We start from the raw sequence: 27,035 nt of genomic DNA on the forward strand, positions 1-27,035 counted from the left end.
ATATATATATATATATATATATATATATATATATATATATATATATATATATATATATATATATATATATATATATATATATATATATATATATATATATATATATTTCGGCAAAATTTGTTTAGTTCAAGGGGTTGTCCATAAATTACGTATTTTTTCAATGGGAAGGACGCCCGGTGGCACTACTTGTGGTCAAAGATCATATAATTCTATAAAAAAGGAAAAAAGGGCCAAAAAATATTAAAAATTGGATTTCGTGCTTTATGGACGGCCCCAAACAAAAAATTGATGCCAAATTCGTGTTCAGCGCCCCAAAATTATGTAAATACCAAGTTTTTGTCGCATTTTTCGACACTTTTTTTGCTTGGCCAGCCTTTGTATGGAGTCGCCCCACTGTGCAAGGGTGCATTGGTCCTCCACAAGCATAGTCCGTGTCCCACGCCCGTAGAGGACTACCGGTCTGATCAGCATCTTGTAGATGGTTAACTTGGTGCGGCGACGAATTCTACTCGATCGGAGCGTCCTCCGGAGACCAAAGTATGCACGATTTCCTACCATAATGCGCCGTTGATTTTTTTGCTGGTATCGTTGTCGGCAGTTACCAGTGAGCCCAGATACACGAACTCATCAACCACCTCGATTTCATCACCACCAATTTGAACTCGAGGTGGGAGGTTAGCACTGTCTTCTCGTAAACCCCTTCCTTTCATGTACTTCGTCTTCGATGCATTGATGACCAGTCCAATGCGTTTGGCTTCAGCCTTTAGTCCGATGTACGTATCCGCCATCTTCACAAAGGTCCGAGCCACAATGTCGATATCGTCGGCGAAACCAAACAATTGAACCGACTTTTGGAATATCGTGCCACTCGTGTTAATCCCCGCTCTTCTCATGACACCTTCCAGGGCAATGTTAAACAGTAGGCACGAGAGACCATCACCTTGCCTTAGACCTCTTCGGGTTTCGAAGGGGCTCGAGAGTGCCCCCGAAACTTGAACTACACACATCACTCGATCCATCGTCGCTTTGACCAACCGCGTCAGTTTGTCCGGAAATCTGTAGTCGTGCATAATTTGCCATAGCTTGTCCCGATCGATTGTGTCGTACGCCGATTTAAAATCGATGAACAAATGATGTGTGGGTACTTATATTCGCGGCATTTCTGCATAACCTGCCGAACCGCGAATATCTGATCCGTGGTGGCGCATGCACCTATAAATCCCGCCTGGTAGTGCCCCACAAAGTGCTTCGCAAATGGTGATAGTCGAAGGCAAAGTATTTGGGAGAGTACCTTGTAGGCGGCGTTCAACAGAGTGATTGCCCAGTAATTACAGCACTCCAGTTTGTCGCCCTTATTGTAGATGGGACACACAATACCCTCCATCCACTCCTCCGGTACACGTTCTTTCTCCCAAACCTAGACAATGACCCAGTGCACGGCTCTAGCCAGTGTTTCTCCATCGTATTTCAAAAGCTCGCTGGGAAGTTGGTCCACTCCAGCAGCTTTGTTGTTTTTCAGCCGATCAATCTCCTTCTCCACCTCCAGAAAATCGGAGGCTGGAATTCTGATGTCTTCTGCTCGCGCACCAAGATCAGTTGCCATACCGTCCTCGCGCTCTACTGCATCGCCGTTTAGATGCTCGTCGAAGTGCTGCCTCCACCTTTCGATCACCTCACACTCGTCTGTAAGGAGGTTGCCGTCCAAGCTCCTGCACATATCGGTTGTGGCACGAAGCCTTTACGGGAGCTGTTCAGCTTCTTGCTGGCGCTTCTTCCTTCGGAGGACTGAGTTTTGGCTGTTCCGTGCCTGTCGGTATCGTTCCACGTTCGCTCTCGTACGGTGTTGCAGCATTCTCGCCCGTGCTGCATTCTTCTCCTCGACTAACCGTTTGCATTCGCCGTCAAACCAGTCATTTCTATGATTCAAGGCCCTTGTACCTAGTAGCGCTACAGCAGTGCTACCTATGGCGGATCGGATGCTCCTCCAGCCATCTTCAAGGGTAGCTGCACCAAGCTGCTCTTCCGTATGTAGCACTGCCTCCAGCTGCTGCGCGTACTCCTGTGCAGCCTCGGCGTCCCGCAGTTGCTCAATATTTGGTCGCGGCGTTCGAGTTCGGCGGGTGTTATATACCGTCGATAGTTTTGAGTGCATACACACAGCTACAAGGTAGTGGTCCGAATCTATATTCGCACTGCGGTAGGTGCGAACGTTGATGATGTCGGAGAAAAACCTGCCGTCGATTAGAACGTGGTCGATTTGGTTCTCTGTCTGTTGGCTGGGTGATCTCCAGGTGGATTTGTGGATATTTTTGCGGGGAAAAAAGGTACTTCGGACTACCATACCACGGGAGGCCGCAAAGTTTACGCACCGATGGCCGTTATCATTAGACACGGCATGCAGGCTATCCGGTCCGATTACCGGTCTGTACATTGCCTCCCGTCCTACCTTAGCATTCATGTCCCCAATAACAATCTTCACGTCCCGTCGCGGGCAGCTATCGTAGACCTGCTCCAGCTGCGCGTAGAACGCTTCCTTCTCGTCGTCTGGGCATCAAATGGTGAGTTGACAACCTGGAAGGAGCGTCAAACAAAGCTTCGGCCATCACAAGATCCTATCTCACACCTCCACGAGTCATATGCTTACACTAGACTGCCGGTTGAAACATGGATACAACTGGTTGGTGTTGCCTAGGCAATGTTGTCATCCGACAATAGCTAAGTGAGGAGGTGCGACGCGATCTGCAATAACTGGTAAAATTATTCAAAGATAGCTTTTAATAAACGGCGATGGAAGAGTTCAATCACAACAAAAGATAACTTAGAATTTAGAGCTTTTTATTATTTAAAGCTAGAAGGCTCATTTGCAAATTGTTTTGTAAACAGGCGGAACTACATTGTTTTCAAAGCGCTGCACACTGGGAAAAAATGAACCCAAATTTCCACTAATTAGATGCCGCTGGACTGGCATCCTGAAATATAGCATTTCTTATGTAAAATTAGTCAATAAATCGATTGGTGATATTTTCATTCTGTGCAGGGCACGGAAAAGGGTCTATATTTCAAAAAATACGCAAAAATAGGGTGGAAAGGGACAAAATAGACCATTTCCTGTGCTTCGCCCAAAATAACACCATCACCAATCGATTTGTTGACCAAATTTTACATAAGAAATGCTATATTGTATTTTTTGGAATATAGACCCTTTCCCGTGCCCTGCACAGAATGAAAATATCACCAATCGATTTATTGACCAATTTTACATAATACTATATTTCAGGTTGCCAGCCTAGCGGCATCTAATTAGTGGGAATTTGGGTTCATTTGTTCCCAGTGTGCGCTGGCGGATTTATAAAGGCTAAACCAAATAAAAAATGATGACCAGGTCACGGTGCTCCTCTGACTGTTGTGATAAAAAAAAATACCATGAAAACGGTGAACGTTAGTTTTTTTGCTATGTGTTCTACGTCTACGGGTAAATTTTCAAAAAAATTGTTGGTATAATTTTGAGTCATGTCCATTTTTTATGTTAAAATATTCGATATCCTTAGAGAATTCATACCAACTTGACCAGCAATTCGTCTTAGTCTCTCAGATTTCAATGAAACATTGTAGGAATAAATATTTTGCCTGCCGATAGGCCATTTGTATTGCAATAAAACAATTCTAAGCTTCGAAAAAGACGTTGATTATATAAGTTTTATTTACATGAAGAAGTTCTTCATGCAAATGAAGCTTATAAAATCTAGCGGTAAAAAGTTTTTTTTTTTTTTAATTATGATACGGTTACTTCAGTAAAACTCTGAATCGTAGTAGTCGTAAAGACTTGACAAGAATGTCAACAGCTTGTTTTCGGTGTGGTTTGGTGTGGTTTCATCAACGCTAGCATCGGTTTATTGAAAAAGTGTGGATAATAATGAAAACAATAGAAGGAAGGTTTGTGTTCGGTGCTTTACTCAAAACAAAAAACGTAAGACCAATTCCTATCGAAACGAGGAAATTGAAAGATATTTTTTTTTCACACAACATTTATTTGACACGGCACAATATTTGGAAGATATTGATACGCGAAGAAAATATCATCCCACATCGATCTGTCAAACATGTCGAATCAAGTGTAAAAGTGCTAGTGAAATGATGCAGTTGTACATATATCAGTATGATAATAGACAATTCACGAGGTCTAATGATTCCGGAAGTTGTGAAATTTGTTAGGCAGCCAATGTGTTCATTGGCAGAAATTTACCGAACCCAAAAAACTTGAAAAAACTTGTCCGATGAGGCCAACACCATCAAAATTTGCCTGACAGCAGCATTCATGCGGAACGTTTCGAAAATTTAGGTAATATCCTGAAGGATGATTCGTCGAGAGCAAAGATGAAAATCTACTCAAAAAAGGCATAAATGACGAAATACTTTTTTTTTAATTTTTTATCATGCTGGAGATAGCTTTGAAGACAGGCTTTTTCCAGATTGTGGAAATTGTAGCAATTTATCTCAGTTTTTTTAGGGGGGGGGGGGGATTTGTTAGTAGCTTAAGTATTCATGATAAATATTAGTAAGTAATGAGTATGTGTGTCCAATCATAAATGGTGACTTCTCAACACTGTTAAAAATTTGTAATTTTAATTGTTAGGATTTGTTTGCTTTCGCAATTAGGACTTATCGTTCGTAGGGATTTAAACCTACTTGTCAGGAAAGGGAAAGTAAACTTATAACTAACTCAATTGCTAACTCATTGACTATAAAGAAAGCTTATCGTAGCAATTGAGGATTGCAACGATTTTTGTCGAAAATTAATAATTTTATTTGACATAGCTTCTAATGGTTCAACACCAGTAAGTCTATGTAATTCGAGTGTACTAAACCAAGGAGGACGCTCCAAAATCATTTTCAGAATTTTATTCTGAATCCTTTGGAGCGTTTTCTTCCTTGTTGAACAGCAATTTATCTCAAATAATAGTTTTCCTCAAAAGCCGATAAAAGTTACGCAGTTTATGAGTACCATTTGCACGATAATTTAAATGTGTTTCATAACACCATTTGAAATAGGTTCCATAGCACCAAAAGTTGCCTTTAGCATATAAGATATTTTAAACCATAAGGCATTAGATATAACTGGCTCCGTAAAACATTAATTTGTATTGTGCCGTGTCAAATAAATGTTGTGTGAACAAAAAAATAGTACCAAAAAATTACTTTCATTTTCAGTTTTTCCAAATTATTAAAAAAACTCAACTCGTTTTTTCTTTTTAGCGTGATTTTTGCAGGACGATAAAGCGAGAACTCGCAGAGAACATCCCTAGAGAAAATAATACAAAGTTAATCGGCAAGGGAATTGAGGAAGCAAAAAAAATAGCTCCCTCCGTGACAATGACCGTTCGGTCATTGCCGTGACCAGGATTCGAACCTGGGTTACTACGGCCACAACGTAGGGTCCTAACCACTAGACGATCACGGCTATCGGAAGACCTGTAGGAAATGAATTAAATAACTGAATAAAACCGCGAACTTTCAACGCAGTCCAGATAGCGTGAGCAAACTTAACTCTAGGTCGCTCATGAAAACGAAATTTCACACAAATTGATATTGTTCTTCAATTTACTGCAGAATGTCAGTGAATTTTGTTTTCGGAGTACTTCATAAAATATATGTTTTAAATAACATAATAACTACATTACATTATCCACATGAAAGCAGCGAAGAGCCTTGCTGGGCCAGACCTGCAAGAGATAAGGCATTTCGTTTTCCAAGTGAATGTATAATCATTCTCAATGAAGTTACTGCTTATTAGAGTGGCTTTTCGATTAAAAAAAATGTGTTATTTATTTGGGATAAAAATCATAAAAATCTTCCATTTTTAAGATGCAAAAAGTGCACTCAAGGAATTAGGCTACTTATAATTAACTAAATCTGAAAAAGTGCTTCGAGTCACTCTATTGTTCAAAGCAAATTGTGCCTGAGTAACGTACTCCTACACAGACTGAAATCGAATTTATTTTTAGCTTGCGTTCGTTTCACTGCCAAACCAGTTCGATTCTGCCTTTCTGCTTACATTCATCGCGATATGACTGGACTACTATTCGGCGAACGCTGAATGGTCACTTTCCAACGCTAGCCCACCTGACGGTGCTCGAACACCCGTACGTAAGTAGACCAGTGTGAAACATGACTGATTTGGTGTTTGTTTACGGTGCTTCAGATAAGGCCAAATATAAACAAGCGAACGTATTCGCGATTGGAATTCTCGACAGCAGCAGTCAAGACAAACGCTTTAAAAAATCATCACAGAAATTGCGTGGGAGGCCCCACAGTGCGAATCTGATATTGCTTTTGTCTGAGAAAACAACGAACTCAAGAATCATTGTGTGATAGACAGTCCCATCTTTTTCTAGCATATTCCTATTCATGAGAAAATTCATGTGTCAATGAAATTTTCTTCAAAAAGTTCCCTCCGTGACAATGACCTCCACAGCTCCGGGTCGGAGTTATCGGTCATTGCCGTGACCAGGATTCGAACCTGGGTTACTACGGCCACAACGTAGGGTCCTAACCACTAGACGATCACGGCTATTGGGAGCGCTGATACAGTCAACAAAATTACTCAACTACCTAAGTGATATGACAGTAAGTGCGCTTCAATATACTTTGTTTATATGTCGTCTGATACTGGTGCTGTAAGTACAGACTCTGCAAAAAAAAACAAACAAGCCAAAAATCAGGCTTCAAACGAACAAAAGTAATGAGCCGAAGTTTCAAGTGAACGTTTTTGCAAGGTAAGTATTGCGATCTTGAGCATGTTATGCAAAGTAAAATATTGAAAGTTGGAAATACAGTCATCCCAGTATTATGGGCCAACCAGTCAATAACTATGTCAATAACTTGTAATTGTCAAATTTAAGTTTTGGGAACGTTGTTCACTAAACTTAAGTTCGACTATTGAAAGTTATTGAAATATGTTAGAAACCAGTATAAACTGTAGACTGGCCCATAATACTGATTAGCCCATAATACTGGGATGACTGTAAATGAATCAAAATTTAAGTGTATAATCGACTGCTTTTTTGTTACGTCTCCCTTCTTATAACAAAATGAATTCACTGTTATCGCAGCCAATTGTATAACAATCTTTGAAAATATTAAATTGAATTGCATTCAGCACAGACTGTCTGTGATCTAGTCTGTTTCCTTTAACTACAAAAGGGAAATTATTTGGTTATGTGGATACACAAATACCCGATCTGTGTAAATCTTCTGCAGCAAAATACTAGGAAATTGTTTCCATGGAGCCAATCATGCTTCAAAAACTGCGTAACTTTTTGTCATATTTATAAAACAAACCCGGATTATCAAAAATGGAGTCCTCGATTTGATTCCAACAATTTTCATTCATTGCTGTTAGCAAATTATTATATTTGCATTCGTTGCAATTCGTTTTGCAGTAGTCTTCTAAATCATCAATGCATAAAAATGTAACGGTTCTAAGATTTTACTTTGTGGCACTTCCGAATAATATTTACATTCACACCTAGTTGGTCTCAAAGTACGACGCTGGCCTAACAAGCCAGTCGCCGTAGGTTCGAGTCTCGGCTCCGGAGAGACTGTTAGTGTCAGTAGAATCGTAGCGCTAGTCCTTCAGTTGTCATGTACTGCAATGTTGCAGAAGCGATAGTCATCACACACTTCCGAAGTTTTGAGGTGATAAAGATCAGGACAGTGTTCTACGTAGATGCGTACTTAACTACTAGTGCTGGGACTTTTAACCGGATATATTCGTGATCCGGTTATCCGAAGCTCGGATCACGGATGTGTAAACGAATACTATTCGGATGTCCGGATATCCGGATACGGATAATCGAATAGTCGGATATCAGGATATACTATCCGGATTTTTTTTCTGTCTTCTAGGCCCGTTCGAATGAAATGTAACGCGAAAAATGGCTTTTTCCACAATCCCCCATCCCCTCCTAAGTAATTATTTACATAATTCTCATTAAACTATGTTTGGATACAATATCCGGATATCCGACTGTCCGAAAATCCGGATATCCGACTATCCGAAAATCCGGATATCCTGTCGGATAATATACGGATATCCGGTTGATCCGGATTTTGGATATTTGTCGGATATCCGAGGTCAGATATCCGGATATTTTAATCCGGATAGTCCCAGCACTATTAACTACCTCTACAGGCTTTGGAGAGATAAACTGTGCAGGTTGTCTACAACTGTGTCTATTGTTTCGGTTCGGTTAGCTATTTCTAGCATTCTTCGAACTTAAAGCGCTTGACAGTGGATTTGGAGGTTCACGAGATGGTTCAGGTCCTATGAATTGCCGTGCTGACTGTTGTCTTACGAGGTAATTTGGCTGTCCGAGAAGGTACCAATTTCTGCATGCCTTTAGTTACATTTGAGACATATCAGATGAGTGTACCATACACTTTTGCTATATTCCATATATGGTAGACCAGTTATCGGACTCGTGAACTGCGGAACCACTATTTTTGAAGCATCTGTTTTTAAACACATACTACCTAATGTAAGGACCACCCTACTGATTTCACTTAGAACCATTTTTTATGAAACAGTCAATTTACATCATATTTTTAGAACAATGTTGTTGCCTTTATTTACTATTCCGAAGACTAGCTACCATTGACACCAGTTACGGCTTGGAGATATCGGTTATTGCCGTGATCAGCATTCGAACCTGAGTTACTACGGCGACAATGTAGGATTCTAAGCAGCATACGATCATAGCTATCGAGAGCGCTGAATCAGCAATGAAATAAATCCATTAAGTGTTCTTTTGATATGGTTAAAAGATGCAAAGCTGGTTTGTATATCACCTGACTGCTGCTAATGCAAGTTGAGCAAAACGTGTTCTAATTTTATATTGAACTATTCTAATTATAAGATGAGACATTGATTGAATGGTTTCACAAGGAAAAGCATTTCCTCTTAATCATTTGGGTAAAATTTCATTCATTTTTCCAACAGTGTCTATTGACAACGTTGTAAGAATGCCGGACAACAATCCCGCAAAAATGGTGTTCGCCTGGTACAAGACGTAGAGGCGCGCAACGAGCTACCCAAGCAGCACACATTGTTGCAATGAAGCAAATGCAACTCTCAATGCAGCATTCAAAGATTGTAATAATTCGCATCCGTTACTTTTATTCAACTTGTAAATAACCGAAAAAGCGCAAGAGGTAGAGCCTGTATGCAACTATCAGTGCTATGTAAAATCATCATCTGCATCGATAGCCGCTGCAGTATAGAAAGAAAAGAGAGGAGAAATAAAATTTAGTTTGTTTACCTTTCCTCTCATTACTCTTCGGTGATGGTGTCGCGAAGTTTCATATATCTACAAATACATCGAATTTTTCTCTACTTATACGCTTCTGATAGGCATGTAATTCTACCTGCGATTCAAAATTTACCGTGCAAAAAATGTTTTTACTTCGTGATTATTAACGCGCCTTTTTATAAAGTGTTGTAAAAGAAATTTCATGACTCAAACTCGCCAAATTATAAACAATGTTTTGGGAAACGATAGTTCAGAAAACCTTGCTCAGTGAATATGCAGTGTTAATCATGCGAAATATGGATTAACAAAACTATATTTCCAACTATAATCATTTATCATTCATTTATATTAAAGATGGCTGTTTACTGTGGGGTAATTTTAGCAAATACATGGTTTAACAAGATGTTGCTTTACATTTTCATCACTAGTTTGCTTTCCTCAGAAGAAAACATTCTTGAAACAACAATATGCAACATCATGTGACATTATCGTTATTCAATAGCATCATGAAATATGCAGTTGGAAATAGATTGCAGAAAACTATTGAGCAATTTCTAGTGTTCAGTTACGAGAATGATACACGTAAGTAACAAAATGTTGCTCAATTCTTTTAAATTTCTTTAGAATAACCGGAAAATTTTCTTGCACCGTTAAAAAAGTTTTAAAACAACAAACATTGAGTTGTGTCATTCGAAAACATGTTGCAAGTGCTGCTTGGGTAGGTGGTTGGACCAAGTGGAGCAAGATTTCGGAAATGTAGGACGCCCATGGAACAAGCTGCCATGGGCCGAGTGCGTTGGCGTAACATTTTGACGCTGGTGGAATCCTGAAGGAAGTTTCATCAGGATAGTAAGTAAGTCTATTGAAAGAAGGCTGATTTGCCCAAGGGTTGATAAAGAAAAAAAAATCAATACGAATTGCGAATGGGTCAATATAAAGACAAAACAGTTTCGCAGTATTGATTGTTATGTTATGTTATGTAAACATAGCAAATATATTTCAATTTTAAAGTTGCCCAATTGATGGAAAGCGACGCATTTTTATTGTGTGTTTCCATTTTATGGAATATTAGTATCTCATTCTGGAATGCACTGACGTCTTCTTCGGTTCTTATTTTCACAAAGAGCTTCATATCGTCTGCCTGTATTAATACTTTTAGATTTTTGAAAATGTCGTTCATGTAAAAATGAGGTACTTCATCCAAGCCGTGAGGAACACCAGAAATGGCTTGCATTGGATACAAATTTTGTCCGTTGAATTTGAATATTTGTTAACAATTAGTTAAATATGATTCAAATCATTTCCCGATCCTAGGTCAATACGATTTTTCGCCATTTAAAACGTAGTATTGGTACGTCGATGAGATTAAATGCCTAGCCTAAAAACCGTCAAGAACTTCACGCAGTTTGGCGACATCCATAAACTACGCAACGCAAAAAAAAAACACTTTTCGCCCTCCCATATGTAACGAAACGTAATGCCAACAACTGCCCCCCATAAAATTACGTAACGCTGTTGAACGATTTGCTTGATGAAAATGCTCGTTTTTTGAGTCTCTCTGGAGGTTTTTTTGTTATGTAACGCTGAACTCACCCAAGGACATCCCCCTCCCCCCCTATGAGCGTTATGTAATTTATGGATGCCGCCTTTCCTTCAAGTATATTTGGTGATGTTGAACGAGCTTTGAGAGCCGCACTGGCGTTCCTATGCGAGATTTTGATGTTGCATAGATATTGCAAAGATTTCTTCGATTAAACAATCCTGGCTGCTGATTAGATGTTTATAAAACAGGGAATCACAGAGAGAGTCAGGTTGGGAGGCAGGAAGTTACTTAAATCAACTACTATCATGTCACCAAACGGCATTAGAAAAACTGGCGCGCTCACATCACTTACTTCAGTACGGGTTGCGTTGAAGTAGAGAAATGAGTGCGAGACAATATTGAAGAGAGAGTGTAGAAGAGAACAACTTAGGAAATGAAGTGTTTCTCTGCTATTATTAGCGATGCCACTTACCGTGCAACGCACGTGCTGCTTAAATTAACTGCTTTGTTCAGTCAACGATTATTTCGAAAACAACATTCAAAACAACTTTTCGTTTCGTTTAGCTTTAGTTGGTTCAAAAAATTTTTTCTTCTCACAAAAAAGGCCATGCAAAATTCCAAATCAGTCTTGCGACAGCCTTTTTCCCAGAGGTAAAGTCACAAAATTCCATTCACACATTTAGACCTTGTAACCTTCTGTTGCATAGTCTAAAATAGTACACTAAGATCGTTTTTTACGCGGGGGATGCGTCCCAAATGTGTATGGGCCCGCGTAAAAAACAACTTTTTTGAGTTACAAATATAACATAGAAAACCGTCCTTAAACGTTAAAACCTCCTTTGAATATGATAGTGGCCAATCTAGAGACCAAAATTCAATATTTTAAATTTTGAGTATTTACACCAAAAATTGTGAATTTTTTTGAAAACTGATATATGATCACTCGTGGCCTAGAACGGAAAACGTGACTGAAATAAAGTCGATATCTTGTACCGTTTTTGAGTAATGGAGGAAACCAACCCGGGTAAAAAAACCGCATAAAAACGACCTTACTGTATACTTTTCCGACATTCATTCGCCAAAATAATGTGCTGATACTAGACGGGAGAAACAACGATGACCGCATGACAGCGCAATGGGTAGGCTATAAAAAAAAATGGCGGTAAATTTTTCAAAGCCAAAAAATAAAAAGTTATAAAAGGACAGGCGAAAAATTTGGAAAAGAAAATTGTTTCTTTTCAGAAGCCTTTGCAATTGGATTTCCGGAAGTCGTGTCTCAAAGCGGTTAAAGCTTTACTTTTTTGGCCGATAAAAGCATAAAATTTTTGATATCGAAAAAGTTGTTAGTGCCAAATGTCTTAGAAATGGATGGATCGTCGAGTCAGTAGGTTTTCAAACTGGTAGACAGAAAGCCAATTTCTTTTTCTGACACTACACCAGATCTCGAAGAAAAAGAGTTCGGCTTCGATAATTTCATATCGACATTTTTTCGTCAATCATATGAGAGAAAATTTGAGGCTACAATCCTGAATAACCATTAGGTCGAAATTTTGCACTTAATCTTATTCGAGAGGACGAAGCATTTCAACCCTACTGCTAAAGCGGGAGTGACTCGTCCATAGGTGCAACCTGTAAATTGCACATGGGAACGCCAGACAAAAAATAAATTTCAAATCCAAACTTATATTCATATTTTATTATTTTATAGTGATGTTTTTAAATAGTAACAAGAAGAATAACTTTCGTTTTTTCGCGGACATCATTGTGATTATTTCCCCAAACTGTGATTTCCAGAACTTATAATTGAACAGGCAGATCAAATGCTCTGGAAGGAGGAGGGGGTTGAACCATAGCCCCCCTCACCCCGTTTGGTTACGCCATTGTACTGACTGCTGAATTCAATTCGCGAAAAAAAATTTAAAATGAAACAATATGTGCAAGCTTTTTCAACAAATTTTCCAAAATACTTCCAGCTGAGATCTATTTAACTTTATAGTTTTCATTTGAAGTACAAAATAAAAACAAATAGTTTTCTCGAGTGAAGTAGCATATTTTTTTAAAATTTTTTTGAAACTTATTGGAATCTTTCAAGAATTTCAGGTAAAATAAAATGTAATTCAAAATCATTTTTTCAAAACCTCCTGAGGCACTTTCAACTAAGCTGTGAGCTAAATTTAGAATCTTTTGCCTTTAGTATCATCCTATGGAATCTCTTTTAGTTATATTTGGAATTAGTTTCTGTTTTGCCGTTTTCCTTGATTTAGAAACGTGCTTCAAACATGAGACTGATTTTGAATCATTTTTTGGCCTTTTCCTCTCGTTAGAACTGCTTTATAATTTTATACCAAATTTAACCCTCTAGTGCCCAAGTTAATTTCTAGACAAGCTTCGGTAAAATCAATATGAATAAATATGAATGAACACTTTTTAAGTATTTATTGAAGCTTTTTAGAGATTTTACTGAAGCCCGCCAAATGGCGGCATTGGGCCCTAGAGGGTTTAGATTATGTTTTATTTTTGGTTCTTTATTTTTGTGAATTCCAGGAGCCTTTCCAACCATTTTCAGTCGATTTGGAATTTTTAGTTTGCTTAACCCTTTTTTCAAAGAAAGTTTTTATTTTATTTTAATTTGATATGTAATTGGTCATGACTTCAAATCTTAATAGAATCAGATCGTTCGGTGTCAGAGGGACTTTTACGCATGGGTTTATCCTCATGCTCCCTCCCGTCCCGGTACTTGACTCTTCCTTAACACTAAAATTCTAGAAAAAAAGCCACACACAGTTAAATGAATACTTCACCAAACAGTTATAATTGCTGATACTCGGCATGGTAACTAACGAGGTTAGGTAAAGATCAGTAGAGTCTATATATGAAGGTGTAGAGAGAAGGGTAGAAGAATTTTTAATCCGTCGTTTAGCACGGTGACAAAGTAACCTTTCTTTCCGTTATAGTTGATAGAGATGCAGAGGTAAACTCGGTCTCTGGCAACAACAGATGTAACGCTCCCGTCTTTCCTTCACTAACCGACCGTAAGACGTAGTAGCCGGCACCGTTATCGTTCTTTACAAAGCGATAGCGATTGAATTGTTGTAATCTGAAGAAAGTAAATTAAACGTAAGCAGAGATAGACTTAAATGTGCTCTTAATCTAACCACAATGTGGTGTGAAAAAGAGGAACTATAGATAAATCCAAAGAAAACTAATATTATTCCATTCACACGCAGGAAGAAAATTTAAATCCCTGATTGTTATCTCAATGGAACGAAATTAGAACTTTCTCTAGAGGTAAAGTACTTAGGAGAAACCCTAGATATCAAATTAAATTGGAACTTACACACAGACAAAGTAATAAGTAAGGTTACAAGTGCCTTATGGATTAGTAAAAAAAAAACTTTTGGTAATAAATGGGGATTAAACCTTGGCTGTTAAACTTAAAATTGTATCGTGCCGTGTCAAATAAACCATATTTAAATCATAAAAATGGGGATTAAGGCCGAAAATGATTCACTGGATCAATACGGCTATCGTTAGACCCAGAATAACATATGCCTCTCTAGTTTGGTGGCCTAAGATAAATGTTATATATGCTCAGAAAAAGTTGGAAAAGTTGCAAAGACTTGCTACGATTTCCATCACGGGAGCAACTCGAAGTACGCCTTCGAAAGCATTGGATGCTATGTTAAGTATACTTCCATTGCATTTATTTGTACAATTAGAACCTCTTTGAAGGAGACCTTAGGGGACACCTTAGTGTTCTTTCAAGATCAATGCGCTGCTAACTCAGGAAGACTGGATGGATAGGTAGTATAACTTTGAACGACTATTCCAAGTGACTGAGCCAAGTCGTACTGAATGGAAATCAGGAGGGCCTAGTATTCAACCAGGCTCAATAGTAGAGTTGGGTAACAGGTCCCGGAGTCAACATATCTATACCGATGGGTGAATGGCCAACTGTGTTTCATGCAGAAATACAAGCAATAATTGAATGCGCTATAGTTTGTTTACGACGCAACTATAGACATGCAAATATATGTATTTTTTCGCATAGTCAAGCTGCTCTAAAAGCACTGAAATCCGCTTCCTGTACTTCAAAGTTGGTTTGGAATTGTATTCAATTAATACAACAGGTAGCTAGAAATAGTGAAGTGGGTACCTAGACATTCTGGTATTGAAGGGAATGAAAGAGCTGATCTGTTGGCGAGAAATGGATCAACGCAACCATTCATAGGACCAGAACCATTTTGTGGAATCTCAGAATGTGCCCTCAAAATGGAACTCAAGACATGGGAAAAATCAACAATAGATAACATCTGGAAAAACAATGAACCAGCTCGACAGTCGAGGAGATTTATATCACCCAACAAAACAGTAATTTAAAAACTACTCAATATCTCCAAAAAAAAATCTTTTACCTTCAGTGGCCTAGTGACGGGTTACTTGAAGCAGATAGGTAAGTTGCAAGATAATGCCTGTCGCTTCTGTAACCTAGATAGAGAAACATCGGAACATTTACTATGTGACTGCGATGCACTCTTACACAAGAGGAAGAAATTTTTTGATAAAAACATATTACAACCATTAGATGTTTGGATGATTTCTCCAACTAAGACAGTGAAATTTATTCGTTCAATAATACCTTATTGGGACGATGCCTAAAACCAGCAAGTGGAAACCACTCAATCAAATAGTGGTAGGACACCCAGATGAGGCTAACATCAAACGGGACCCGCCACAATAGATCAAATAACTGGTCGCAGTGGAGATTTTTTGATAACCTTCACTAGCATGATCCATTACGGAGGAGCAATTACGAAATGTACGGTCGTTTAAGCATAAATTTTGATCCTACTTTATTTTGACGTTTTCTGTCAATTTAAAACATTTTAAACTATTATTTCTAACAAAAGATTTTTCTAGCCTCCAGAGACATTATTCAATTGTTTTAAGCTGAATTCGGAATTCATTCTTTTTTATTCTATCAAGCCTTTCGAAGTCTTTTCAGATGTTTCAAGCTACATATACGAGAGTTTTCAAGCATTTTAAATTATGTTTGATTTAGTTTTTTTCTTGAGTTTGATATTTTTTCCGGTTTATACTTACTTAAACCACCTGTTATACTGAGCTACAAATGAAAAAAAAAACATACAAGAACTTCTGAAGCGATCTGGTGTAGGTTGCAGGTCTTGTTAGTTTCAAACATCCCTAAAATTTGAAATTATAGTCAAAATACTGTTTTTTGGACCGAAGCGCATACATTTTTTAGCTCTGTTATTTCTTGGCCGATTTTAAAACTTTTAGCAGTTTTGAAAAACAGAAAGATAGAGCTTTCAAAATATATACAAGTTTGTACAATTTTGATCAAAATTTGAGTTTAAATCTATTTTTTTTATACTTTTAATTGAATTTAGCCGCTTATTTTTGTGAGAGAGTACTACAAATACGAATCAAATAAAAGTTGTTATATGAAAATCGGTCGATATTTTACTAAATTATAAAACAGATTTTTTGGCTACAATGACAAATTTATTGTTGGTCTGTTAACACGATCATTTTTTATCCGATTCTTCATATATTGGCCGCTTTGAAAAAAGGAAAAGAAAGGGCTTTCGAAATATACCGATATAACTATCGACTTTATCTATATGTAATGAACTGTTTTCAAATAAATAAGATGTTTTGTTTTTTCTTAATTTTTTCGCAATTTTTAACACACTTTGTAACGATTATGCCACAGTTATACTGAAATATTGAAAAAAAAAACATTCAGATCTGAATACAAAAACTGTTGTTGTACGAAAATCGGCTGAGATTTGGCTAACTTCTGATATTTTTCTGATTTTTAGGCTTTAATTGCACAATTGCTCTGTCCAATAACGTTTATAATAATTTTTTTAATTATATATACACTGAAACCAATAGATGAAAAACAGTTATAACAAATAAAGTTAAACCAAGATGCAAGTAAAGGTAACAGTATTAATAAGATCAACTATGGTTTGCTCAATTCATCATGGCTTACTATCAAATCAAGCTTATCTAAAAAATAACCAATTTAGAAATGCTTACTCGATCTGTCGCGTTTGTAAGTCGTTACCGAAGTGTCATCTTGAAGAAGCCAGTAATACCATACTGCACCATATTTCGAACACTTAAGCAATAGTGTAGCTTCTTGCAATAAAAATGAATTTCCTCGTTGATCTTAAAGGTTTAACATGTTGGTTATTTTGTTTTTGTTGCAATTAAGTGCTATTTATATAGATTTGGACATGTTTTGTGTATGACATCAACAATAATTTAAAACTCGACTTTGACTCAAATTCCGAAACACTTCAATGTAAACATTAAGAGATAGATAAGCAAACCGTCTAAACACTGACTGTCACCTTTGCCAACGCCTGCTGTTCTTAGGAAGTAGTTCTATAGTAAAGAGCTATACATCAAAGGGTAAAGGGCATTCTAAGGAACAAAATGGTTTATAATCATACTTTACATCACACTAGGTATAATAATTCGACCTTTATCGTGAAGTGTTCGAAGTTTGAGTCAAAACGGTAGTTTGCAAGCATTATGGATTCACTCTTACCTTAACTTATTTGACTCAATAAAGTTGTATAAGAAAATCAAGTGGTCCGCTCCAAAGGATTCAGAATAAAATTCTGAAAATGATTTTGAAGCGTCCTCCTTGGTTTGGTAGAACCATTAGAAGCTATGTCAAATAAAATTATTAACAATTTTTGACAGAAATCGTTGCAGTCCTCAATTGCTACGATAGGCTCTCTTTATAGCCAATAAGTTTGCAATTAAGTTAGTTATAAGTTCACTTCCCCTTTTCTGACAAGTAGGTTTGAATCCCTACGAACGATAAGTCCTAATTGCGAAAGCAAACAAATCCTAACAATTAAAATTACAAATTTTTAACAGTGTTGAGAAGTCACCATTTGTGATTGGACACACATACTCATTACTTACTAATATTTATCATAAATACTTAAGCTACTAACAAATCTCCCCTTAAAAAAAAATCAAGTTTTCTGATATAAATAGATTGCATATAGTAAAAGTAACTACTAGAAAGCTAGAATAATATAAAAACAGCGTAACTAAAAGCAGTTTTTCCGGTCATTAAGTAAAATGCTCATAGAAATTTCGATTTTACTACCACTACCACTACAGCGCCATCTCTTAGCATTGAACATTGTTTCGGGTGTCCCATTATCCAACGAAGTTAACAAATTCTACAAATCTCCTAAGAACGGCACCACCTGATCCTTTTTATTCGAGTCAGTTTTCTCCGATTTGCGAGAAAATTAGTCCGCTATTTCCGAAAAATATTTTTTTTTCAAAATTCCCCACGTACAAGCATAGAATACGCGCTTGAAAAAAGTTGGTTTTTTTTTGTTTTAATTCAACTCAATGAAAAAGTTCCAGATGTGGTTTTCATCTATTTTATTCCCGCAAAACTTCAATCATTTGATGACTCAAGGACTAATTACAAATGCGTTTCAGAACCATGTATACCACGGTCACGTGAAAAGAAATTTCGTCAGCGAAAAACAAACATGACGACGATTTGAATTTCATGATTCCGAAAGAAATTCCTGATAAATCAGTAGTTTGTATGATTAAGTCAATAGATTGTATAAATAATAAGGAAGAACTATCTAAAAGAGTTCCCTATCTCTTCTAGATTATCCAGCAATTCCCTTATTTACAGCAATGCACATAATTTAGGGTTAAAAGTTGAAAATTTCATTCTCACGCCCAGAAACCTGAACCAAACAAACTCATGTAATTTGACAAGACTGGTCGTAAATCATCTCAAAACCATTGTAGTACAAGCGACGATACTGGAAGGCAAATTCAAGGGTAAGGATGTTCTCAATTCGAAAACGATTTGACTTTTGAGTTTAACGTGATGTTTGGATTTGGAATGTCTATTTAAAAATGGCAAGGTCAATCTTTGAGAATGTCTGGAATCAATTTAGAATTCCCATGCTTTTCACACGTCCTGTAATATATTGGAAAATCTTCCTGTTTATTTATTCTTTAAAAAGGTCGTCTTCCAACTGAACAAATTCAATTTGTTTCTTTCTATGTGATCTTAAAAACTGTGTTTTTGTGTGTAAGCAGAAGAAACTGTTTCTTTTCAATAGCTAATAAAAAAACCTCGAATATTTGAAATGAAAACATGTGGAATCGTGAACGTTCAAAATTAAATAAAAGAAAAATAGGTGGGACAAAGTCTGCCGGGTCAGCTAGTTCTAGTATTAAAATGATTAGCACAAATGGTCGGCGTGCGACCAGACCGAACCAAGCGCCAAAAATATTATTTCGAGTAATCGGCGATCAAAGTTTAACCACCCCGTATATTTCCTGCAAGCTGCTGCAGAGAAATTTTGTTATAATACCATTATAAACTGTTCAAATGATTTCGTTTTTTTCATGAAAGATAGATTAAGAGCGCCGACCAAATAACAAACTTGAAACTGTTGCTTTCAGTAATAAAAATAAGTTCAGCATCAGTTTTTTTCGATATTCATCTACTTAAAACCACCGTCACAATTCCGTCGTTCTCGTAACATACTTCGAATATTTTCCTTCGTGTTTGCGCGGTCCACCCCCCGACGTCACTTTTAGTTAATTAGTTATGACCGCAAATGCAACAGTTATTAGCACTGGTAATGGCGACTAGTAGACGGGAGAACGGGGCAGGAAGACTTCGAGCAGACAAAAATCTCAAGTGGTGGAAACTTCGCTCGAAATTTTATTTGCTCTGCTCATCGCTGGTAGAAACGTGGTGTATCACACACGCGCACACTGATGTATAGGCACGAGCGGTGAGTTTCACGCAGTTCAGCACGAAACCTATTGCTGCGAAAACGCGTTTTCCTCATAGCTCGAACGTAAGAAGATCGTCATTAGTACCGAGTACCTTCAAAAGTGGAAATATCGCCAATCTCCGGAGCTTTTCTGCTAATGTTGCTAAACTGATGTGATATTCGGGTTAGAATTCACGATTGTGACATTTGATTGCACTGAACGCGCTATTGATGACCGAAAAAGGAACAAATGTTGAACCTTTTGACACAAAGTGACAGTTCAGTTTCATGACGGAGAATTTAAAACCGCGAGTGTGAAAAGTCGGAGAATGAGCGCAGCCGTAGATATCGATGAGAGGAAAATCAAACGATTGTAAGCGCTTTGGAGAGTGGGAGAAAAACTACGCTGAGCGAATCGTTAGCGCGTCCTAACTAGGCAGATCGAAATGGGTGGAAAATGATGATCAAGGTGGAAAGAGCGACATATGGAAATTGGGCCTTATGAAAAAGTCTCAGTCTTGTTTGCATTTATAATTAGTGGTGGTGAGAAAGCACGCAGAGTCCAGAGGCAGATCAGGCGGAATAAACAAATTAGTGGGAAAAGTGAAGGCCGCAAGTTTGAAGATGAATCGTCAGCGGTCGTCGGTACGGAGTAAAGGCTCTTCTTCGACCACCACCAGTGATCCGCGCGAGAAGGTGAAAGATTGCTGCCGCAAGTTTATTGCGTTTATGTGCACTCAGGTCGGCGTCGGAGGATTAATTGTTGTATACGCTCTGGTCGGAGCGGCTAGTTTTATGTCTATTGAGACTCAGGAACCAAATCCATTGATAGAACATGTCGCTAATTTGCGGCGAAATTGCGCTGCCGAACTGTGGGATGTAACCGAACAATTGAATCTGTTCAATAGTTCCATTTGGCATATAGAAGCGGATGTGGTGCTGAAATACTATCAGGGTAATTTTACTGAAGCCGTACGCCGCGGCTACGATGGACGAACACCGGAAGAGACGTGGAACTTCCCAGCCGCGTTAATGTTTTGTTTGGCTGTGTTTACAATGATCGGCTATGGAAATATGGTACCACGAACGGCTTGGGGTAAAGGAGCAACCGTAATTTATGCCACCTTTGGTATACCGTTGTACATTTTGTACTTCATGAATATGGGAAAAGTCCTCGCTTCGACCTTTAAGTGGCTCTACACGTGGTTGCACGAATGTAGCCACGATCAGGATGATGATCTCGGAGTCGAGGATGGTAGCGGGTTGGCGCAACGGAAGCGGATCATAGTCCCAACGACGGCCTGTCTTTGGGTGATTTCGATCTATATTGCCACCGGTACAATCATGTTTGCGGAATGGGAAAAGTGGTCCTACCTGGACTCAGCGTACTTCTGCGTAACCAGTTTGTGCAAAATAGGGATCGGTGATCTTGTGCCCGGAGCGAATATTCTCGACTCGCAGAGCGGAAAACCTACCAAGCTAGTAATCAATTTTGTTTACATGCTGCTCGGCATGGGTTTAGTCGCCATGTGCTACATACTAATGCGTGAGGAGGTGCGGATAAAGATGCAGGAAATAAAGGAAGACACCCGGCTTTGTTTAGAAGACATGAGCTCCAAGTTCGCGAAGTGCTTCGGCAGTAATAAAGATTCCCAGTACTACGATTGAAATTCCAACAATAGCAGAAACGTAACTACTATAAAACTAATAATTTTATGTGAAATTTTTTTTTCTATCCGATACTTAGTGGAATTGTTGTCTTAAATTAAGTGAGGAGAGTAATAAAGTTCGATATCTACGAAAAAACGGAGTATGTAAATTCGAAGAGAAATTTATGAATTGTTTACATTCCAGCCGCCGGCCGGCGGAAACGGTTGAATACATCGGTCAGTTGACGTCTCGTGCTAGCATTGTTCATTTAGATTTTGTAGATGTAATAATTTTGGGCAGCGGGGCGGATTTATACGTGCTTTAGAAGCAGTTTGTGAGTGGGTTATGTCAGATACGTCGAGTGAGTGACGAGTAATACAGCGGATTAGTCAAGCTAAGGAACTTACTAATTGCACTCTTTTATATCAACTGAAACTACGTCAATTGCGACGTACAGCAAGTTTTCAACAGGAAACGTAGAAACTCATGCGCAACATGAGCCGCTTTTTCATTCCGCAGGAAATTAGATCGGTTCAATTGGATTACGTTGTTTCAGTGCAGAGGATAGTGCCTTGTAGATATGAGCATTAGTTCTAGGGGTTTTCAAATTCCAACATTCTTGTTTGTTCGGAGTTTAAAAGAAACAAATCGGTAGTTTTGATTTTTATAATAAACTTTTTTTTGTGTGCGAACTGAAGAACCTTTCAATGTGAAAATAAGGCAAAACGAATATGATATAGTTGTTTTTGTTTTCCACTATGGGTAGCAATCTTTGAAAGCGAAAATAAAATTGCTTTCATCCAATTTTAAATGATATAAACTGTTGAACCACCTACTGGGCTGCAATAAACTATAAGTCATGAGATAAATAAAATGTAGAGCAATGTTGTGACACGTTGGTTATTATTATAACTTCATTGCTTACCAGTGAAAATTAATGTAAAGTTTCAGCAGGTAAAAATTATGGAATAATTACATTATAGTAAACGTTTCATGCAATCAAAATTAAAACGATGGAGTTATGTCGGTTCAACTGTTTTTTATGGTCACCAGCCAATTATTTTTTTGCAGGTTTGAATTGATTCATTTCGGTGATATTAAAAAACCTTTTAATTATTTCTTTAGAATAAGAATTTTTCGGCCTGAAAAGCGTGGTAGTTGTTCCGTAAAGTTTTCAAAAGCAAATTCCCTGATTTTATCTGAAAAACAACATTGATTTCCTTATATTCTTCAGCATTCGGCACAGAAAAGTGCAACGTAGATAAACGCAACTCTGAAATCGCAGTGAAAAAACTCTTCAATTGGAAAGGAAAAAAACCGTAGAGGGCCCGAAATAGCCTTCTATGCTACAATAATCAGTTTTCGCGCTAAAGAGTCGTTTAAAAAACAATCGCGTCCCGGTTAAAAAAATTTCCCTTTTTTCTGCACTTTTCGTAATTCTGTTCAATTCCCACATTTTTATGTATATTTTTCAATTCTGGAGGGTTATTTTTGATTTTTTGCATGGTTTAGTTCAGCATCACATTTAGTTGTTTGACTCACAGATTCGATATCACAAATAAGTAAATTTTGTCCACAATTTTTAGAAAAATCCCTTCAAAACACATATATTTTTTTTCGGTGTAGAACTGATTTTTTTACTGCAAAGCGGGATTCATGACGGAAATTTGCATGTAAGAAGATCCTTGGTATCTAAGGGGGGGGGGGGGGGTGGAGGAGGACTGAGATATTGGCATTTTCATGTGTGATGAAAAACTAAGCATTTTTACAGAAATGTCAAATAGCATTTTTATTTTGAGAGATAAAACATAATGTTCAGGAACAAGTACACAAAGGTCGCTTTTTACGCGGATTCCGGAATTTACGCTTTTTTTTACGCGGATTCCGGAATTTACGCGGTTTTTTTTACGCGGATTCCGGAATTTACGCGGTTTTTTTTTGCGCTGATTTCGGTTTCTTTTCACTCGAAATGCAGAATTAACGCGGTTTTTTTACGCGGATTCCGGAATTTACGCGGATTCCGGAATTTACGCGTTTTTTACGCGGATTCCGGAATTTACGCGGTTTTTTTTTACGCGGCATGTATCCCCCGCGTAAAAAGCGACTTTAGTGTACATGTTTGAATGCCTGATAACTTACTAGAACGTTTAAAAGTTTGAAAAAATCTGTGAAAATAGTTAGAACGAAAATGAAATTTTTAGTGCATCCTCATCGAAAATTTAATATTGTTCGTAATATGTAAGAGATAGAATTATGATGTTTTCGGTTTCTTGTTTTGAGATAGAGTAGTGAGGGGCATAAGTACGCATTGGCCTTTTCGAAGCATACGAGCGAAATAAACTGACAACATTGTATGAATTTGCAGTATTATAATGTCAGTTAATCACACATGTAAACACTCCGTTTAAATGGGACGAAGCTATGAGGAAAGTTGTGTTGTGAGCTGTTTTGATCTAATTTTCTTAGTTTTGGGAACTATGATTGACATATTCGGAAACTACAGAAACTCGAAAACAACAGAGTCCAAAAACTCTTGTATAATTGTGGTTTGTAGGGTGAATTTGTTTGGCCGGAAATATTTTGATGTTTGTCTTAAAACTCAAACCAGTTGGAAAACTCATTGTGGGCATTGTACGCAGAAACCGCGGAGCAAAAGTACGCACTAAGTGCCATTAACCGTAATTAAAAAATGTGTTTAATAACGATGTTTTTGTACGGAAATTACTTAAAAATAACTAGTGATATGCAATGTGCTCCGAAACTGAAGAATATTATGGTTTTATGATATTTGAAATGGAATCTTACAACCATTTTGATAGTTTTGTTGATATGCTTTTAGAATGGTCCTTCCGGAATAGATAGGGGCTTCTAGAAGCCAAAGAAACAATGAAAAATACAAGGCCAAATACCATTCAATATTTATTTTTGCAACTGTGATGATGTCCACAGATCGGAAAATGGCTCAGACGCCATTTTGAATTTCAAGATGGATACTTCCGGTTTCTAGAAAGCAACATAAGATGGTCGAATACCCTCCAATATGTGTATTTCCGTAATCGAGATGATGTCCAGAGACTGGATAACGACCCCAGACACCATTTTTGATTCCAAAAGGCGACTTCTGGTTTCTGGAAAACAACAAAATGTGATCAAATACTAGGTAATATGAGTATTTTCGGAATCGGGATGATGCTCTGAGACCATTAAATGACCCCAGACGCCCAGAGACCGAAAATCGACTTCAGATGCCATTTTCAAATTCTAGATAGTGACTTCTGGTTCGTCTGATGTCGTATTCAGGTCTTTTGGCATCATACTCATATGCGAAGGTATTTGGTCAATTTTGGATGTTTTCCAGAAACCGGAAGTCACCATCTTGTATTTCAAAACCGCGTTTGAAGTTTATTTCTGGTGTCTGCGCTTCATCCTGATCCCGGAAATACTCATATTGGTATTCGGCCATATTAGGTTGTGTTCCGGAAACCGGAAGTTACCATCTTGGAACTCAAGATGGCGTCTATTTACCGCAAACCGGAAGTCACCATCTTTAATTCAAAAATAACGCCTGAAGTTGATCTGTGATCTCAGAGCATCAATTCGATTCCGAAAATACCAGTATTGGGTGGTATTCAACCATTTTTGGTTGTTTTTCGGAAACCGGAAGTCGCTTTTTTGGAATCTGTGTATCACCCCGGTTCCGAAAATAAATTTTATTAATTTGTTTCTATGGCCTCTAGAAGCCCCAGTGGAATCTCTTCTGGAAGGTCCATTTTTGGGATAATCACCAAAACACCCAAACATATCCCCAGAAAACCGAATTTCCGGAAGTAAGAAAATTATTTCGGGGCACTGCTCTAACGCAGCTAAAAAGAATCAGTGCAAAACCAGCGAAAAACAATTAACTTTTTTAAGCATAGTGTAATAAATACACTGTTCATACAGTGCGAACTTTTGCCCTGTAAACTGCGTACTTTTGCCCCGCATGCTGGGTAAAAGTTCGCATCTGAGTATTTTTTCTAAAAAGTGAAATTCTCATGCTACAAACAAAATTCGAAAAACTCTGGTAATACATTTTGAAGGTGAAAGGTACATGTACCGCTTGGAAACAAAACCGAATTTTATGATAATTGTTTGCAATAGTTCTGTTGCAAAAACAATTAAGTGCGTACTTTTGCCCCTCACAAAAAAAACTACTAAAAACTTATGATTCAACATGGTAAAATTAATACCATCTTTAAAATGTCATGCTGATATGTATAACTTGTTTGTATTTAGCTTAAAACGCAGGACAGTTGACTTACTGCGGCCATGTTTAGGAATGATGCTGACCAAAAATGTTGTTTGGAAATTCTTATATACAAAGGTAAAATGCTCGTAGCACCGATATTTTCTCGTTGAAAAGAGTATGATTATGACGAGTAAAATTCCTGTGAGACATAAGTTAGACATAAAAAGTGAAAATTGAATGACGAGATTTTAGAGATGTGGGTTTTTTTTTTTTTTCTTCACATAACATTTATTTGACACGGCACAAATACAATTTAATGTTTAACGGCGCCAATTATATCTGATGACTTAAAAACTAAAGCAAATTTTTTATCCTCGCTGCCGACTACGAGCTGAAATTAAGTCTAACTTAAAACTAGCATGGGATTTCCAATCAGTGTTTTGTTGTTCAATGGTCGTCTGATAATCGTCGAATGGCATGTATGGATTCGTTCTGCTGAGCCACGATGTCGTGAGTTGGGACAGAGGCTCGTAGTCCTTGGGTCCTGGTTCTATTGTGCGGGGTCTGGTTGCTGGTTTTGTGCTTAAGGTTCAAACGTGTTCTTGTCGTTTTGTTGGGTGTAGACGGAGGGAAACGGGACTAGACTGGGGCGTGGATGGATTTCAGGAAAACGTATATAAGGGACATGTAGGATAGGTCACGGCTCGCCAAGACATCACGAACAGGAACAGCCGGCTGTCTACCCTCGGCCTGCAGGGAAGCTATTAATTTAGACCTGGCGTCACGGTGTACAGGGCATGACCAAACCACATGCTCTATGTCGTGATAACCTTCACCACAGGCACAGATACCACTTTCCCCGAGCCCAACACGACGGAGGAGCGCGTCAAATCTATAGTGATTGGACATAAGCCGGGACATCACGCAAATGAAATCCCGACCTACATCCAACCCCTTGAACCACGGGTTCGTCGATACTTTGGGGATTATGGAATGTAACCACCTTCCCAATTCCCCTCTGGTCCAAGCATTTTGCCAACTGATGATCGTATTCTGACGTACAAGTGCGAAAAATTCATTAAAGGCAATTGGTCTTTCATAAATATCACCGTTTGTTGCGCCCACCTTAGCCAAAGAGTCCGCTTTCTCATTACCCGGTATCGAGCAGTGAGAAGGGACCCACGCTAAGGTAATCTGAGTAGATTTTTCGGATAAAGCACTCAGATGTTCCCGTATTTTCCCCAGGAAATACGGAGAGTGCTTAACATCTTTCATCGATCGGAGAGCCTCAATGGAACTGAGACTGTCCGTAAAGATGAAATAATGGTCCGTGGGCATTTTTTCGATAATCCCTAGGGTGTACTGAATTGCAGCCAATTCTGCGACGTAAACAGAAGCAGGATTATCAAGCTTATGGGAGACGGTTAAATTGTTATTGAAAATACCGAAGCCAGTGGACCCATCAAGAAGTGATCCGTCAGTGT

At 38.1% G+C, this 27,035-nt stretch overlaps 4 protein-coding genes and 2 non-coding genes across 8 annotated transcripts in view; 2 read left to right on the top strand and 4 right to left on the bottom strand.

The window, feature by feature from the left end:
- Positions 1–27,035, bottom strand: part of LOC129724396 (mitochondrial protein C2orf69 homolog) — an 84,798-nt gene that overhangs the window by 7,269 nt on the left and 50,494 nt on the right. The window lies entirely within an intron of this gene.
- On the bottom strand, positions 114–17,038 carry LOC129724427 (uncharacterized). Its single transcript, XM_055679332.1, has 2 exons — positions 16,921–17,038; positions 114–2,748 (listed from the first exon to the last, which is right to left on the bottom strand). Exon 2 carries the CDS (start codon positions 2,456–2,458, stop codon positions 1,739–1,741), a length of 720 nt encoding a protein of 239 aa, XP_055535307.1. The 5' UTR covers positions 2,459–2,748; positions 16,921–17,038; the 3' UTR covers positions 114–1,738.
- Positions 5,387–5,458, bottom strand: Trnah-gug (transfer RNA histidin (anticodon GUG)). The gene has a single exon. It is a non-coding gene; the product is annotated as a tRNA-His (tRNA).
- The window catches only part of LOC129724433 (uncharacterized), a 56,026-nt gene continuing 35,231 nt past the window's right edge, over positions 6,241–27,035 (top strand). Inside the window, exon 1 of the mRNA XM_055679344.1 lies at positions 6,241–6,624. Within this exon, the coding sequence (XP_055535319.1) occupies positions 6,619–6,624 (6 nt within the window). The 5' untranslated portion in view covers positions 6,241–6,618. The remainder of the gene's footprint in view (positions 6,625–27,035) is intronic.
- Trnah-gug (transfer RNA histidin (anticodon GUG)) lies at positions 6,497–6,568 on the bottom strand. The gene has a single exon. It is a non-coding gene; the product is annotated as a tRNA-His (tRNA).
- LOC129724414 (TWiK family of potassium channels protein 12) lies at positions 19,691–21,466 on the top strand. Its single transcript, XM_055679294.1, has one exon. It carries the CDS (start codon positions 20,298–20,300, stop codon positions 21,339–21,341), a length of 1,044 nt encoding a protein of 347 aa, XP_055535269.1. The 5' UTR covers positions 19,691–20,297; the 3' UTR covers positions 21,342–21,466.

Source organism: Wyeomyia smithii, chromosome 1 (assembly GCF_029784165.1).
Source record: "Wyeomyia smithii strain HCP4-BCI-WySm-NY-G18 chromosome 1, ASM2978416v1, whole genome shotgun sequence".
NCBI classification, from domain to species: domain Eukaryota; kingdom Metazoa; phylum Arthropoda; class Insecta; order Diptera; family Culicidae; genus Wyeomyia; species Wyeomyia smithii.